The 18,746-nt window shown below is 40.9% G+C and overlaps 1 protein-coding gene across 1 annotated transcript in view; it reads left to right on the top strand.

The window, feature by feature from the left end:
* Positions 1 to 6,217: 6,217 nt before the first annotated feature.
* The window catches only part of LOC127429603 (importin subunit alpha-3-like), a 35,332-nt gene continuing 22,803 nt past the window's right edge, over positions 6,218 to 18,746 (top strand). Inside the window, exon 1 of the mRNA XM_051678723.1 lies at positions 6,218 to 6,408. Coding sequence (XP_051534683.1) covers positions 6,340 to 6,408 — 69 coding nt within the window. The 5' untranslated portion in view covers positions 6,218 to 6,339. The remainder of the gene's footprint in view (positions 6,409 to 18,746) is intronic.

Below are 18,746 nucleotides of genomic sequence, written 5' to 3'. Positions count from 1 at the left end.
ATAAAGTCACGTACAGTCTCACGTTTATAAAGTCACGTACAGTCTCGTGTTTATAAAGTCCCGTACAGTCTCGCATTTATAAAGTCCCATACAGTCTCGCATTTATGAAGTCCCATACAGTCTCGCGTTTGTAAAGTCCCGTACAGTCTCGCGTTTGTAATGTCACATACAGTCTCGCGTTTATAAAGTCCCATACAGTCTCGTGTTTATAAAGTCACGTACAGTCTTTCGTTTTTAAAGTCCCATACAGCGTTTATAAAGTCCCATACAGTCTCGCGTTTATAAAGTCAGGTACAGTCTCGCATTTATAAAGTCCCATACAGTCTCACGTTTATAAAGTCACGTACAGTCTCGCGTTCATAAAGTCCCATACAGTCTCGTGTTTATAAAGTCCCATACAGTCTGGCGTTTATAAAGTCCCATACAGTCTCGTGTTAATAAAGTCCCATACAGTCTCTCATTTATAAAGTCCCATACAGTCTCGCGTTTATAAAATCACTTACAGTCTCGCATTCATAAAGTCCCATACAGTTTCGTGTTTATGAAGTCCCATACAATCTTGCGTTTATAAAGTCACATACAGTCTCGCATTTGTAAAGTCCCGTACAGCATTTATAAAGTCCCATACAGTCTCGTGTTTATGAAGTCCCGTACTGTCTCGTGTTAATAAAGTCACGTACAGTCTCGTGTTAATAAAGTCACGTACAGTCTCGCGTTTATAATGTCGCATACAGTATCACGTTTATAAAATCACGTACAGTCTCGTGTTTATGAAGTCCCGTACAGTCTCGCATTTATAACGTCCCATACAGTCTCATGTTTATGAAGTCCCATACAGTCTCGTTTTTATAGAGTCCCATACAGTCTCGTGTTTATAAAGTCCCATACAGTCTCGTGTTAATAAAGTCCCATACAGTCTCGTGTTTATAAATTCCCATACAGTCTCGTGTTAATAAAGTCACGTACAGTCTCGCGTTTATAAAGTCCCATACAGTCTCACGTTTATAAAGTCACGTAAAGTCTCGTGTTAATAAATTCAGGTACAGTCTCGCATTTATAAAGTCCCATACAGTCTCGTGTTTATGAAGTCCCATACAGTCTCGTGTTTATAAAGTCCCATACAGTCTCACGTTTATAAAGTCCCATACAGTCTCGTGTTAATAAAGTCACTTACAGTCTCGCGTTTATAAAGTCCCATACAGTATCACGTTTATAAAATCACGTGCAGTCTCATGTTTATAAAGTCCCATACAGTCTCGCGTTTATAAAGTCACGTACAGTCTCGTGTTTATAAAGTCCCGTACAGCGTTTATAAAGTCACGTACAGTCTCGTGTTTATAAAGTCCCGTACAGCGTTTATAAAGTCCTATTCAGTCTCGCATTTATAAAATCACATACAGTCTCGCATTTATAAAGTCCCATACAGTGTCGTGTTTATTAAGTCCCATACAATCTCGCGTTTATAGTCACGTACAGTCTCGTGTTTATAAAGTCCCGTACAGCGTTTATAAAGTCCCATACAGTCTCGCCTTTTTAAAGTCCCATACAGTCTCGCGTTTGTAATGTCCCGTACAGTCTCGCGTTTGTAAAGTCCCATACAGCGTTTATAAAGTCCCATACAGTCTCGCGTTTATAAAGTCCTGTACAGTTTCTCGTCTGTTAAGTCCTGTACAGTGTTTATAATGTCCTGTACAGTCTCGCGTTTATAAAGTCACGTACAGTCTTTCGTTTGTAAAGTCCCGTACAGCGTTTATAAAGTCCCGTACAGTTTTTATATAGTCCCGTACAGCATTTATAAAGTCCCATACAGTCTTGCATGTATAAAGTCACGTACAGTCTCACGTTTATAAAGTCACGTACAGTCTCACGTTTATAAAGTCACGTACAGTCTCGTGTTTATAAAGTCCCGTACAGTCTCGCATTTATAAAGTCCCATACAGTCTCGCATTTATGAAGTCCCATACAGTCTCGCGTTTGTAAAGTCCCGTACAGTCTCGCGTTTGTAATGTCACATACAGTCTCGCGTTTATAAAGTCCCATACAGTCTCGTGTTTATAAAGTCACGTACAGTCTTTCGTTTTTAAAGTCCCATACAGCGTTTATAAAGTCCCATACAGTCTCGCGTTTATAAAGTCAGGTACAGTCTCGCATTTATAAAGTCCCATACAGTCTCACGTTTATAAAGTCACGTACAGTCTCGCGTTCATAAAGTCCCATACAGTCTCGTGTTTATAAAGTCCCATACAGTCTGGCGTTTATAAAGTCCCATACAGTCTCGTGTTAATAAAGTCCCATACAGTCTCTCATTTATAAAGTCCCATACAGTCTCGCGTTTATAAAATCACTTACAGTCTCGCATTCATAAAGTCCCATACAGTTTCGTGTTTATGAAGTCCCATACAATCTTGCGTTTATAAAGTCACATACAGTCTCGCATTTGTAAAGTCCCGTACAGCATTTATAAAGTCCCATACAGTCTCGTGTTTATGAAGTCCCGTACTGTCTCGTGTTAATAAAGTCACGTACAGTCTCGTGTTAATAAAGTCACGTACAGTCTCGCGTTTATAATGTCGCATACAGTATCACGTTTATAAAATCACGTACAGTCTCGTGTTTATGAAGTCCCGTACAGTCTCGCATTTATAACGTCCCATACAGTCTCATGTTTATGAAGTCCCATACAGTCTCGTTTTTATAGAGTCCCATACAGTCTCGTGTTTATAAAGTCCCATACAGTCTCGTGTTAATAAAGTCCCATACAGTCTCGTGTTTATAAATTCCCATACAGTCTCGTGTTAATAAAGTCACGTACAGTCTCGCGTTTATAAAGTCCCATACAGTCTCACGTTTATAAAGTCACGTAAAGTCTCGTGTTAATAAATTCAGGTACAGTCTCGCATTTATAAAGTCCCATACAGTCTCGTGTTTATGAAGTCCCATACAGTCTCGTGTTTATAAAGTCCCATACAGTCTCACGTTTATAAAGTCCCATACAGTCTCGTGTTAATAAAGTCACGTACAGTCTCGCATTTATAAAGTCCCTTACAGTCTCGCATTTATAAAGTCCCATACAGTCTCGTGTTTATGAAGTCCCATACAGTCTCGTGTTTATAAAGTCCCATACAGTCTCACGTTTATAAAGTCCCATACAGTCTCGTGTTAATAAAGTCACGTACAGTCTCGCGTTTATAAAGTCCCATACAGTATCACGTTTATAAAATCACGTGCAGTCTCATGTTTATAAAGTCCCATACAGTCTCGCGTTTATAAAGTCACGTACAGTCTCGTGTTTATAAAGTCCCGTACAGCGTTTATAAAGTCCCATACAGTCTCGCATTTATAAAATCACGTACAGTCTCGCATTTATAAAGTCCCATACAGTGTCGTGTTTATTAAGTCCCATACAATCTCGCGTTTATAGTCACGTACAGTCTCGTGTTTATAAAGACCCGTACAGCGTTTATAAAGTCCCATACAGTCTCGCCTTTATAAAGTCCCATACAGTCTCGCGTTTGTAATGTCCCGTACAGTCTCGCGTTTGTAAAGTCCCATACAGCGTTTATAAAGTCCCATACAGTCTCGCGTTTATAAAGTCCTGTACAGTTTCTCGTCTGTTAAGTCCTGTACAGTGTTTATAATGTCCTGCACAGTCTCGCGTTTATAAAGTCACGTACAGTCTTTCGTTTGTAAAGTCCCGTAAAGCGTTTATAAAGTCCCGTACAGTTTTTATATAGTCCCGTACAGCATTTATAAAGTCCCATACAGTCTTGCATGTATAAAGTCACGTACAGTCTCACGTTTATAAAGTCACGTACAGTCTCACGTTTATAAAGTCACGTGCAGTCTCGCGTTTATAAAGTCCCATACAGTCTCGTGTTAATAAAGTCACGTACAGTCTCGTGTTAATAAAGTCCCAGACAGTCTCACGTTTATAAAGTCACGTAAAGTCTCGTGTTAATAAATTCAGGTACAGTCTCGCATTTATAAAGTCCCATACAGTCTCACGTTTATAAAGTCCCATACAGTCTCGTGTTAATAAAGTCACGTACAGTCTCGCGTTTATAAAGTCCCATACAGTATCACGTTTATAAAGTCCCATACAGTCTCGTGTTAATAAAGTCACATGCAGTCTCGCGTTTATAAAGTCACGTACAGTCTCGTGTTTATAAAGTCCCGTACAGCGTTTATAAAGTCCCATACAGTCTCGCATTTATAAAATGACGTACAGTCTCGCATTTATAAAGTCCCATACAGTGTCGTGTTTATTAAGTCCCATACAATCTCGCGTTTATAGTCACGTACAGTCTCGTGTTTATAAAGTCCCGTACAGCGTTTATAAAGTCCCATACAGTCTCGCGTTTGTAATGTCCCATACAGCGTTTATAAAGTCCCATACAGTCTCGCGTTTGTAAAGTCCCATACAGCATTTATAAAGTCCCATACAGTCTCGTGTTTATAAAGTCCTGTACAGTGTTTATAATGTCCTGTACAGTCTCGCGTTTATAAAGTCACGTACAGTCTTTCGTTTGTAAAGTCCCGTACAGCGTTTATAAAGTCCCATACAGTCTCGCATTTGTAAAGTCCCATACAGCGTTTATAAAGTCCCATACAGTCTCGCGTTTATAAAGTCCTGTACAGTTTCTCGTCTGTTAAGTCCTGTACAGTGTTTATAATGTCCTGTACAGTCTCGCGTTTATAAAGTCACGTACAGTCTTTCGTTTGTAAAGTCCCGTACAGCGTTTATAAAGTCCTGTACAGTTTTTATATAGTCCCGTACAGCATTTATAAAGTCCCATACAGTCTCGCATCTATAAAGTCATGTACAGTCTCACGTTTATAAAGTCACGTACAGTCTCACGTTTATAAAGTCACGTGCAGTCTCGCGTTTATAAAGTCCCATACAGTCTCGTGTTAATAAAGTCACGTACAGTCTCGTGTTAATAAAGTCCCAGACAGTCTCGTGTTTATAAAGTCCCATACAGTCTCGTGTTAATAAAGTCACGTACAGTCTTGTGTTTATGAAGTCCTGTACAGTGTTTATAAAGTCCCATACAATCTCGTGTTTATAAAGTCATGTACAGTCTCGCGTTTATAAAGTCCCATACGGTCTCATGTTTGTAAAGTCCCATACAGTCTTGTGTTTTTTTTATTTTTTTATATATTTACATTTATGCATTTGGCAGACACTTTTTTCCAAAGCGACTTACAGTGCCCTTATTACAGTGACAATCCCCTTAAATCAACCTTGAGTTAAGTGCCTTGCTCAAGGACACAATGGTGGTGGCTGTGAGGATTGAACCAACAACCTTCTGCTTACCAGTTCAGTGCTTTAGTCCACTACGCCGCCACCACCACTCCATATATAATGCTTTATTTTCAACAAATAGCATGTGCAAGATTAATTACCATATTGCAACAGAGACATATCACATGCTTCACAATACAATAGAGATTATATAAAAAAAAGAAAAACACAGAGAAGGTACATATCTATATATTATTGAATAAGCATAAATAGATACTTTTTATATGAAAATATTAAATGAAGAACATATTGCAGTTGTTTTAATTGCTTTGCTATTTTTAGATTTTGACATAACATCAATGCACATTTTAATCTCTTTCTTAAGCACTGTAAAATTGGGTTTGCCATTTGTGAATTTACATTTATGGATATGAAATTTAGATAAAAATAAAATAAAATGTATAATGAAACCAACATCCTTTGAGCAATGGTCCTTAATACAATAACCTAATATCACATACTTATAGGATTAGAGAAAAGTATTTAAAATATTATCAGCAATGAATCTCTCAACATCTTTCCAGAAACATTGTGTATCTTGGCAGGACCAAAACATATGAAAAACGGTTTCAGTAGAACTTTCGCAGAAAGAGTATTTTATTTCAATATCACTTTTAAATTTTTGTCAAAATTGCTTTGTAGGATAGACTCTATGAATTATTTTGTATGAGATTTCCTTAACCTTATTTGTAAGGAGAGATTTTTGGGCCAAACTTGAGTCCAGTTTACATTATTAAAGAGATTGTTCCAATAGAAAATAACAGGAGGTGTCGAGATATTCTTTCAAAAATACAGACTCGCATTTGTATAGTCCCGTACTGTGTTTACAAAGTCCCGTACAGTCTCGCGTTTATAAAGTCCCGTATAGTCTCGCGGGTGTTTCCTGCGCGCGCTCTCTGCTCTCTTATCACCGGCAATCCCAGCATACAGCGCGCGCTTCATTAGCATAAAACAGTCCGGTATCTGCACGAATCGCGGGAACACATCTACAAACACATCGAGTTATAACGCAATATAAACACACCGCGACAAACATGAGCGACAACGAGAAACTGGACAACCAGCGGCTGAAGAACTTCAAGAATAAAGGACGCGATCTGGAGGTAAATGCGCTGTGACGTCGATCACATTTACACGCAATTCCTGAGAAATAAGCTGAGATTCACACAGAATCGAGATCGGATCTTATACAGACAGTGTTTCTGAGGGAGATATTTGTGTTTATATGATAAGAGAGTGATTATATGACTCTGAGAGGTAAGTGGAACTGTTAGCAGTGTGGCTATTTGACCGGGCCCTCACCTCCCCGTTATCCTCGAGCTAACACTGATCACAGTTCATCACGAGAGTGTGTTTAATTCATCATAATGATGTGCAGAGCTGTGAGACACTTTCATGAGCTGTGATGAAGGGTTCAGGATTCGAGTTGTGCTGTGATCAGGCCTCAGTGCTCACATTAACATGACTGTTAGCATGACTGTTAGCACAACATCCCCTCAACGCCTCTTTCTACATCGCATGTGTGCGCTTATAGATCATACGGACACTATATTGACTTTCTACATGTGTACAGTGCATCCGGAAAGTATTCACAGCACTTCACTTTTTCCACATTTTGTTATGTTACAGCCTTATTCCAAAATGTATTAAATTCATTATGTTCCTCAAAATTCTACAAACAATACCCCATAATGACAACGTGAAAAGTTTGTTTGAAATCTTTGCAAATTTATTAAAAATAAAAAAATCACATGTACATAAGTATTCACAGCCTTTGCCATGACACTCAAAATTGAGCTCAGGTGCATCCTGTTTCCACTGATCATCCTTGAGATGTTTCTACAACTTGATTGGAGTCCACCTGTGGTAAATTCAGTTGATTGGACATGATTTGGAAAGGCACACACCTGTCTATATAAGGTCCTACAGTTAACAGTGCATGTCAGAGCACAAACCAAGCCATGAAGTCCAAGGAATTGTCTGTAGACCTCCGAGACAGGATTGTATCGAGGCACAGATCTGGGGAAGGGTGTAGAAAAATCTCTGCAGCATTGAAGGTCCCAATGAGCACAGTGGCCTCCATCATCCGTAAATGGAAGAAGTTTGGAACCATCAGGACTCTTCCTAGAGCTGGCCGCCTGGCCAAACTGAGCGATCGGGGGAGAAGGGCCTTAGTCAGGGAGGTGACCAAGAACCCGATGGTCACTCTGACAGAGCTCCAATGTTTCTCTGTGGAAAGAGGAGAACCTTCCAGAAGAACAACCATCTCTGCAGCACTCCACCAATCAGGCCTGTATGGTAGAGTGGCCAGACGGAAGCCACTCCTCAGTAAAAGGCACATGACAGCCCGCCTGGAGTTTGCCAAAAGGCACCTGAAGGACTCTCAGACCATGAGAAACAAAGATTGAACTCTTTGGCCTGAGTGGCAAGCGTCATGTCTGGAGGAAACCAGGCACCGCTCATCACCTGGCCAATACCATCCCTACAGTGAAGCATGGTGGTGGCAGCATCATGCTGTGGGGATGTTTTTCAGCGGCAGGAACTGGGAGACTAGTCAGGATCGAGGGAAAGATGAATGCAGCAATGTACAGAGACATCCTTGATGAAAACCTGCTCCAGAGCGCTCTGGACCTCAGACTGGGGTGAAGGTTCATCTTCCAACAGGACAACGACCCTAAGCACACAGCCAAGATAACAAAGGAGTGGCTCCGGGACAACTCTGTGAATGTCCATGAGTGGCCCAGCCAGAGCCCAGACTTGAACCCGATTGAACATCTCTGGAGAGATCTGAAAATGGCTGTGCACCGACGCTCCCCATCCAACCTGATGGAGCTTGAGAGGTCCTGCAAAGAAGAATGGGAGAAACTGCCCAAAAATAGGTGTGCCAAGCTTGTAGCATCATACTCAAAAAGACTTGAGGCTGTAATTGGTGCTTCAACAAAGTATTGAGCAAAGGCTGTGAATACTTATGTACATGTGAGATTTTTTTTTATTTTTTCGTTTTTTTTTTTTTTTAATTTGCAAAGATTTCAAACAAACTTTTCACGTTGTCATTATGGGGTATTGTTTGTAGAATTTTGAGGAAAATAATGAATTTAATCCATTTTGGAATAAGGCTGTAACATAAAATGTAAAAAAAGTGAAGTGCTGTGAATACTTTCTGGATGCACTGTATGCTTGTAGATCATACGGACACTATTGACTTTCTACATCACGTGTACGGTTATAGATCATATGGACACTAGGGATTTTCTGCGGGTCAATAATTCATATCCTGTGGTGCGTGTTAGCAACTTGTTTAGTTCTACATCACATTTACACATGCACTCTCGCACACAGACCCACACACTCTCTCTCTCTCTCTCACACACAGACCCGCGCTCGCGCACACACACAGACCCACGCTCACTCTCTCGCGCACACACACAGACCCACACACTCTCTCTCTCACGCACACACAAACACTCTCACACACACCCACACAAACACAGGTTCACCAGCACAAATACACACACTCACACTCTCTCTCTCTCGCACACACCCACACAAACACAGGCTCACCAGCACAAATACACACACTCTCTCTCTCTCACACACACACACACACACACTCACCCACACACAAAACACTTACACACACTCTCTCTCTCTCTCTCTCACACACAAACACACAGTCTCTCACACACACTCACACTTACAAACACACTCTCACACAGTCTCTCACTCACACACACAAACACAGGCTCACCAGCACAAATACACACACACTCTCACCCACACACAACACTTACACACACTCTCTCTCTCTCTCTCACACACAAACACACAGTCTCTCACACACACTCACACTTACAAACACACTCACACAGTCACACACACCCGCACACAGTCTCACTCACACACACACACACACACACACACACCCTCACACACACTTACACAGTAGTCTCTCTCACACACTCACACTCTTACACACACTCTTAGGTCACGCAAAATGCTTAGTTAGCAATTAGTCAATGCTTTATTACGACCTACACCGATCAGCCACAACATTAAAACCACCTGCCTAATATTGTGTAGGTCCCCCTAGTGCTGCTAAAACAGCTCTGACCCATCGAGGCATGAACTCCACAAGACCTCTGAAGGTTTCCTGTGGTATCTGGCACCAAGACGTTAGCAGCAGCTCCTTTAAGTCCTGTAAGTTGTGAGGTGGGGCCTCCATGGTTTGGACTTGTTGGTCCAGCACATCCCATAGATGCTCAATCGGATTGAGATCTGGGGAATTTTGAGGCCATGTCAACACCTTGAACTCTTTCGTGTTCCTCGAACCATTCCTGAACAATTATTGCAGTGTGGCAGGATGCATTATCCTGCTGAAAGAAGCCACTGCCATCAGGGAATACCATTGCCATAAAGGGGTGTATGTGGTCTGCAACAATCTTTAGGTAGGTGGTACGTGTCAAAGTAACATCCACATGAATGCCAGGACTCAAGGTTTCCGAGCATCACACTGCCGCTGCCAGCCTGCCGCCTTCCCATAGTGCATCCTGCTGCCCTCTCTTCCCCAGGTAAACGACGCACCCGGTTGTCCACATGATCTAAAAAGAAAATGTGATTCAATAGACCAGGCCTCCTTCCATTGCTCCATGGTCCAGTTCTGACACTCACGTGCCCATTGTAGGCGCTTTTGGCGGTGGACAGGGGTCAGCATGGGCACTCTGACCGGTCTGCGGCTATGCAGCCCCATACGCAGCAAGCTGCGATGCAGTGTTCTCTGACATCTTTCTATTATGGCCAGCATTAAGTTTCAGTAATTTGTGCTACAGTAGCTCTTCTATGAGATTGGACCAGATGAGCTAACCTTCGCTCCCCACGTGCATCAATGAGCCTTGGGCGCCAATGACCCTGTCGCTGGTTCACAGTTGTCCTTCCTTGGACCACTTTTGGTAGGTACAAGCCACTGCATACCGGGAACTAGTGGTCAACCGATGCCGATATACAGAGAGCAGGTAAATAATAGAGCCCGACCAATACCGATTTTAGAGAGGGAAAAATTCACTGAATACCGATATGGTGGCCGATATAGCAAGTTTTTGAGCTGGAATGAAAACAGACCTTTTCTGTGTGGATTTTTCACAGATTTTGCACCAATATGACTATGCAAAGTTACTCGGAAGGCTGTTTTCTTAAATGTTTTTGTCAATGAATTTGACATTTATTATACATTGTCAACAAATTCTAGAAATGAACACAGAAAATAAAGAATAAATAAAAATACAATAAATAGCTTAAACATCAGTATTACTGTTTAGTATCAGTCAAATGCTGACTATATTAATAATGCCGAGTCGAGATAAACAGCAGCAGTGGTGTTGCACCGTATTCTGCTATACAAGTTCAGGGGAAACTTTCAACGGTGGAAAACCAGACTTTTAAATATTACATTTTATAAATGCAACGACTGGAATTGTTCGGTTGAAGGGGGTACCAAACTGTGAATCCTGAACAAAAAGTTTAGTGAATACATGTTTACTCATTAGCTTCCACTCAGCTGACAAGCAATGAAAGTAGCTACGTGATTAGCTTGTTAGCTATAAGCTCGTTGTCACAGAGAGTAAAAGATGGACTTTACTTTCCAGCATTGCGTCTCACCAAATAGGTAACAGCGTGAAATCAACGCTCATCAGACACAATCCACCACCGCACCGTTGTCTGCTGAGCTGCAAAAAGATGTTCTGATGTTTACCTTTCAATCTGCTTCATTACTGACTGCACTGACAAACTATAGCTGGATAACAGCAAACAGACATGAGTGACATGGTTGTCAGGGACAAGGTTAATGTTATTAGTTATATTGAAAAGAGAAAATGGTGGGGTCATTGTTTATTAACTTTCCAGTATGTATTTCACAAACTAGTTAACTTACCGAGACACTGCTTAACTCTGCCCTGTCTGCAGAGACACAGTCAGTTCGGAGTCAGCTCTGTAAACAATGGACTTGGAGCACGCTCTGCTGGACAAACTACGTAATGACACCAATTCTAGAGCATTGTTTTCTGCATTATATGTTCTGAAAAAAAGTTTTCCTATCTGCGCATATTGGTAAACATGTACAGGTGCATCTCAATAAATTAGAATGTCGTGGAAAAGTTCATTTATTTCAGTAATTCAACTCAAATTGTGAAACTCGTGTATTAAATAAATTCAATGCACACAGACTGAAGTAGTTTAAGTCTTTGGTTCTTTTAATTGTGATGATTTTGGCTCACATTTAACAAAAACCCACCAATTCACTATCTCAAAAAATTAGAATATGGTGACATGCCAATCAGATAATCAACTCAAAACACCTGCAAAGGTTTCCTGAGCCTTCAAAATGGTCTCTCAGTTTGGTTCACTGGGCTACACAATCATGGGGAAGACTGCTGATCTGACAGTTGTCCAGAAGACAATCACTGACACCCTTCACAAGGAGGGTAAGCCACAAACATTCATTGCCAAAGAAGCTGGCTGTTCACAGAGTGATGTATCCAAGCATGTTAACAGAAAGTTGAGTGGAAGAAAAAGATGCACAACCGAGAGAACCGCAGCCTTATGAGGATTGTCAAGCAAAATCGATTCAAGAATTTGGGTGAACTTCACAAGGAATGGACTGAGGCTGGGGTCAAGGCATCAAGAGCCACCACACACAGACGTGTCAAGGAATTTGGCTACAGTTGTCATATTCCTCTTGTTAAACCACTCCTGAACCACAGACAACGTCAGAGGCGTCTTACCTGGGCTAAGGAGAAGAAGAACTGGACTGTTGCCCAGTGGTCCAAAGTCCTCTTTTCAGATGAGAGCAAGTTTTGTATTTAATTTGGAAACCAAGGTCCTAGAGTCTGGAGGAAGGGTGGAGAAGCTCATAGCCCAAGTTGCTTGAAGTCCAGTGTTAAGTTTCCACAGTCTGTGATGATTTGGGGTGCAATGTCATCTGCTGATGTTGGTCCATTGTGTTTTTTGAAAACCAAAGTCACTGCACCCGTTTACCAAGACATTTTGGAGCACTTCATGCTTCCTTCTGCTGACCAGCTTTTTAAAGATGCTGATTTCATTTTCCAGCAGGATTTGGCACCTGCCCACACTGCCAAAAGCATCAAAAGTTGGTTAAATGACCATGGTGTTGGTGTGCTTGACTGGCCAGCAAACTCACCAGACCTGAACCCCATAGAGACCAAAAAATGCAGATGAGCTGAAGGCCACTGTCAAAGAAACCTGGGCTTCCATACCACCTCAGCAGTGCCAGAAACTGATCACCTCCATGCCACGCCGAACTGAGGCAGTAATTAAAGCAAAAGGAGCCCCTACCAAGTATTGAGTACATATACAGTAAATGAACATACTTTCCAGAAGGCCAACAATTCACCAAAAATGTTTTTTTTTATTGGTCTTATGATGTATTCTAATTTGTTGATAGTAAATTGGTGGGTTTTTGTTAAATGTGAGCCAAAATCATCACAATTTAAAGAACCAAAGACTTAAAATACTTCAGTCTGTGTGCATTGAATTTATTTAACACACGAGTTTCACAATTTGAGTTGAATTACTGAAATAAATGAACTTTTCCACGACATTCTAATTTATTGAGATGCACCTGTACACCGATACCGATATATCGGTGAAAGGCTATAATATCGGCCGGCTGATATATTGGTTGACTGATATATCGGTCGGGCACTAGTAAATAACATGCATAAAATTGCTAAAAAATAAACTTAGCACTATATATTTACTCAATTTCTCACAAAACTAAAAAATGTTGAATTTTAAATGGTCGATAGCAGTTTCTTCTGATTTCTGTTTAGTTATCAAATTTGAGTAATTTATTTGCACATGAAGAAATTAATATATTAGGAAGGAAATAACAGTACACACAGTAGTCCAGCAACCATGGATGGCATGTCCACGTTAATCGCATTTACACAAAAAAAATACAGAATCAAACCAATTGGACACACAGTGCATAGTGAATAAGACTTGTACTCAGCACATGTGAAGAGCTTTGAAGTTGCGCTCGTGCAGATCCAGTGCATGCAGCAGCAATCTCCTGACAGTTTAAATGGCCCAGATCGCCTGCTTGGATTGTCGTCATGATTTGTGAATGAGAGGAACTTTTGATCCTGAAGTTTCTGGCTCTGATATGCGGACCGTTTAAGTGACACTGTGTTGCACACCGGTCTATTATTGTAGTAACACGATGGCATGTAACATCAAAATGAACCACGACTGGTCATTTGCATGTCTCAGTCACTTCACATGCAAGCAGGCGATTCTCAGCGCCCTCAAAAAACAAATCGGCCAAAGGGGAAAATTTATCGGGCGATGCCGATAATTAAAGTCAGAATATCGGCCGATTTATCGGCCTTTGTGATGTATCCATTGACCAATACTGGGAACACCCCACAAGACCTGCTGTTTTGGAGGTGCTCTGACCCAGTCATCTAGCCATCACAATTTGGCCCTTGTTGAAGTCGCTCAGATCCTTATGCTTGCTCATTTTTCCTGCTTTCAACACATTAAATTCAAGAACTGACTGATCACTTGCTGCCTAATATATCCCACCCCTTGACAGGTGCCATTGTAACGAGACAAATGTTATTTACTTTACCTGTCAGTGGTTTTAATGTTGTGGCTGATCAGTATATATGATATTAGTGTATCATGAATTGAACATCAGAATGCTATACAGTGATGAAACTCAGATTTTTTTGTTTTTTTTGTTCTGATTAACATTTTTTGATTTCATAAAGAAAAACAAAACAAATATATACAGAATCAACATTTAACCCCCACTATTACCCCTCAACAACATCCCTGTGTTCACACATGATTATAGACATGCAAAAAATAAATAAATAATAGTAATCACACACACAAAACTAAACTTCTCTCACCACTGCCCCTTCCAGAGAGCCCTCCAAAAATGCAAAATAGCTGCCCCATTTCCCATCAGATGAATCCCAACTCCCCAGCCTTCTACATGACGCTTCCTCGAAAGCCGCCACCCTCCCCATCTCTGTGCACCCTTCTTGAAATGAAGGTGCTCCAGCCGACTTCCATCCCCTTAAAACAATTTCACTCACAACAAGCAATGATCATGACACTGGTTAGAACTCAATTTTGTATGTGTTTATCCCCTATATTGGTGACTGCCCCATCTCCTAAAATACAGAGTCTGGGGCAAAATTAAATTTGAATGCCCAATACATCACACACAAAACTCTGAACCTTCAACCAAAATTCTTGGATCTTAACACACCACCAAAACACATGGGTTGTGTCCCCATCTTCTGATTGGCATCGTCAGCAGGTGGGTGTGTCTTAAAGACCAAGCCTATACAATCTAGAGGGGGTCCAATAGAATCTATGTGAAATCTTGAATTGCATAAGACGCACCCTTGTATCTCTAGATACAGACTTCATGTTTTTTAGAATCCTAGCCCACACTCCCTCCTCCAATACCAAGTTTAGATCTTTCTCCCATAATCTATTGAGAGAAGCTGAAGCTCCATCCCCCAGACTCTGAATTAATAGGGAGTAATACACTGATGCCTCATGACCTTTTCCAAAAGCAGTAATCACCACTCCCAGAGGATCTGCCGCTTTAGGGGGGTGTATTCTACTCTCAAAAGTAGTACAGAGCAGGTGGCACAGCTGTAAAGAACTGAGATCTGGGAATCCCAAAATGTTGAACCAAATTTTCAAAGGATCTCAACACTCCACTCTCATAGGTCACTGAGTGTATTAACCTCCCTCACAATCCACTCTGACCAGCCAAAATGGGACTTATTAATGCATAATTTTGGGTTCAGCCATATGCTTGAGGCAACATTTATATAAATGTCCGAATTAAACACTGGACACTTAATGGATGGACAAAACTTTTCAGATTAGTTTGATAGGCTTTGCAATGGCAAAATAGGGGCAAGAACTTCCTGTTCAATACAAAACCAGGGAGGGGCTCTCTCAGATGGAAGTGACCAATGAGCCAAATGTCTGAGACCGAATGCATAATAATAAAACAATCTTGGGTAGGCCTAGCCCACCTTTGTCAATCGGACTATGCAGTTTACTGAAATATGAGACGTTTACCATTCCAAATGAAGGACTTTGCTATACTATCAAATTGCTTGAAATAAGAGAGGGGGACATCTACAGGGAGAGATTGTAGCAGGTAGTTGAAGTTTGGAATACAATTCATTTTAATAACATTAACCTTCCCAATCATAGATAAATGTAATGAAGCCCACCTACTCACATCGTTCACACCTTTTTATTAAAGGGTCAAAATGAACTCTTAACTAAATCACACAAATTTGCTGTAAATAAAATGCCCTGTTTGGGCCACTGGAAGGCGCCCGACTGGAAAGCCGTTACCGGGCAGTACGTTGTCAGAGCCAAAGCTTTGGATTTAGACCAATGGACTCTGTATCCTGAGAACTTAGAAAAGGAATTAATAATTCCGTGGAGGCAAGGCACAGATCTAGTAGGGTCGGAGACGAGTAATAAAATATAATCTACGTAGAGCAAAAGTTCATGCGCCATACCTCCCGCCACCACCCCTGGAAAATCATCCTCCTTTCTTATCGTGGCTGCTAATGGTTCCTGGGCAATACAGAACAATAATGGGGTGCCCCTATCCAGAGTAATCTAAAATGAATCCATTTGTTTGTACCGCCACTACCGGGTGTCTATAAAGCAACTGAATCCATCCAATAAAAGTATTCCCGAACCCGTATATTTCCAAAATCTTAAAAAGATAATCCCATTCTACCATATCAAACGCCTTTTCGGCGTCAAGTGGGATGGCAGTGACCGGAGTCTGATCATTCGCCACTGACAACATATTGATGAAATGCCTAATATTATCAGAGGAGCTACGGCCCAGAATAAACCCCACCTGATCTATATGTATAAGAGATGTCATAACTTAATAGGTTAGCCAGAATTTTGGACAATATTTTAATGTCTAGCTGGATCAGGGAAATTAGGCGGTAACTCTTACACTCACTTGGATCTTTGTCCTTTTTAAAGTATCAGACTGATCCGGGCTTGCGTCATGGTTGGCGGAAGCTTTCTATTCTTTAATGATTCAGTATAAACTTCTAACAAAAGTGGAGCCAGTTCTGTAGCATAAGATCTAAAAAATTCAGCAGCAAAGCCATCTGGCCCCGGAGCTTTGCCTGTAGGCAAGGCCTTAATTACCTTGCCAAGCTCCTCCAAGTTTATCTCAGAAGCAAGAGAATTGTTTTTTGCTCTGTCAGTTTAGGAAGTTCTAATGGTTTCACAAAGTTTCTAATATCTTCATCAGTAGATGAAGATAGAATTCTTTAAAAGCATTATTAATATTAATGGCCGAGGTAAATTGTTTCACCACCAGCAGATTTCACTGAGGTAATGGTAGAAAAAGACTCTCTGGTTTATATATCTAGCTAAAAGCTTCCCTGCCTTGTCCTCTGACTCAAAGTATGACTGTCTTTCCCTGAATAGCCAAAACTCCACCTTCCGCGACAAAATGGTATATTATCTGCATTTCAGTCGGGTCAATTCTCTGAGGCCATCAGACGATATTCAGCGCTTCAGCTCTGCCATGGCACTTTTAATGTTCCCTTCCAATTCCACGAGTTCTTGTGCTTTGGATTTTTTGATGAATGAGGCATGCTGCATGATTCAGCCCCTAAGAACCGCCTTTGTGCCTCCCAAGCCATATACCCACAGAGGATATGGAGGACCAGTTGGTCTCCATATAAACATTGATTTCAGCCTTAAGCATTTGTTGGAATTCAGGATTTTGCAAAAGGGATACATTAAAGCGCCAACTATGATTTATTTTTCTCTGTATGTGGCAACATGTCTATACTCACCAGGGTGTGTTCTGAGACAAAAATGTTTCCAGTTGAGCAATCCACAACAGATAAAATGAGGGATATATATATATATATATATATATTAATTTCTAGAATAAATCTTATGGATTGATGTAAAAAATGTATAGTCTCCAGATATCTGTAAGACCAAGATTTTTACACTTCCTGTGAAGCGTCAGTGTTGCTCTAGAGGGCTTGCACACTTTTGCTTCACTATGATCAAGGACTGAGTCCATCTAAAGATTAAAGTCTCCTCCCAATATTATATCATGAGGGCTGCCAGGACTTGCAACATCCCTTCAAGATCTATAAAAAAGCCCTGATCATCAAGTTAGGTATGTAAATATTAGCCAAAAAAAAGACTGTTCCTGAATTTCAGCTAAAACTATAATGACTCTTCCTACTTTATCTTTACCCTGTTTGAATGTGATGACTCCCCTGCTCTGACTTGAGCCAGCACTATAAAAAAAAAAATGCCCACCCCGTATCTTTCCAAATTTCTCAGCTTCCTGTGGGGAAAGGTGCGTTTCTTGAAGAAACACTATATTTCTTACGCTTAAGAAGATAAATAACTTTCCTTTTTATGGGGTGCCCGAACCCATTCACATTCCACGTGGAGAGAGGCAATCCACTAACTTTTTGACATAAAAATTGATTGTCAAAAACAAGATTACAAAGACCACATTCCAACATTAGTGCAACAATCGAAACCCGAACATCCCCTAGAAAAAAAACAGAAAAAAAAAAAACAGAACAGAAAAAAGAAAAACGTGCGCATTAACCCCACATATGACGGCGCCAACTGGCGTCCATCCCTCCAAACTCAGTCAATGCACTCCTATGTAAGGCCCCCGCTATAACTTTGCTCAAGTCTGGTGTTTCTATACAAATTTTGTGAGACAATTGCACAACAGAAAATAATCTATAAAACAAACTCCAGCCAATAGGCAGAATAAACACAAAGAACGTGTAGATTCATCCATAAAACTGTCCTGAAGGTGTGTTACTCTACAAAATAAACTCCAGCTGCTAGGCAGAACCAGCAAAAAAAGAATGCACAGATTCTTCAGACAGTCAAACGAATGTTCAGTGAGCCGGTCCATTCGGCTGCAACATGAGTACAAGCAAATTACTTACTCCAATGACTTTGCAAGAAATACTCCACAAAATAAACTCCAGCTGATAGGTGGCACCATCACAAAAACAAAAAAACATGCAGGTTCCTCAAACTGTCAAATGGTTGTTCAGTGAGTCTGTCCACTCGGTGGCAATGTTGGTACAACAACATGACTCACTCTATTGACTTTTATGAAGGACATCGTATGCTGTGGGCATGTAAATATTTTACGGCCATCCTTGGCATCTATTCTCAATTTGGCCGGGAATATCAGTGCAAAAGCGACCTTCCGTAGATGTAGAAGTTTCTTGCATTCCTTGAATCGATCCCGTTTCTCTTTTCGAGTTCGCAAAGTCGGGGAACAAGAAAATGTTGTGGTTCTTCCAAGAAAGCCTTCCTTTACTCTTCACCTCACACA

Source organism: Myxocyprinus asiaticus, chromosome 39, assembly GCF_019703515.2.
Source record: "Myxocyprinus asiaticus isolate MX2 ecotype Aquarium Trade chromosome 39, UBuf_Myxa_2, whole genome shotgun sequence".
NCBI lineage: Eukaryota > Metazoa > Chordata > Actinopteri > Cypriniformes > Catostomidae > Myxocyprinus > Myxocyprinus asiaticus.
This window is presented reverse-complemented; position numbering and strand designations above follow the sequence as displayed.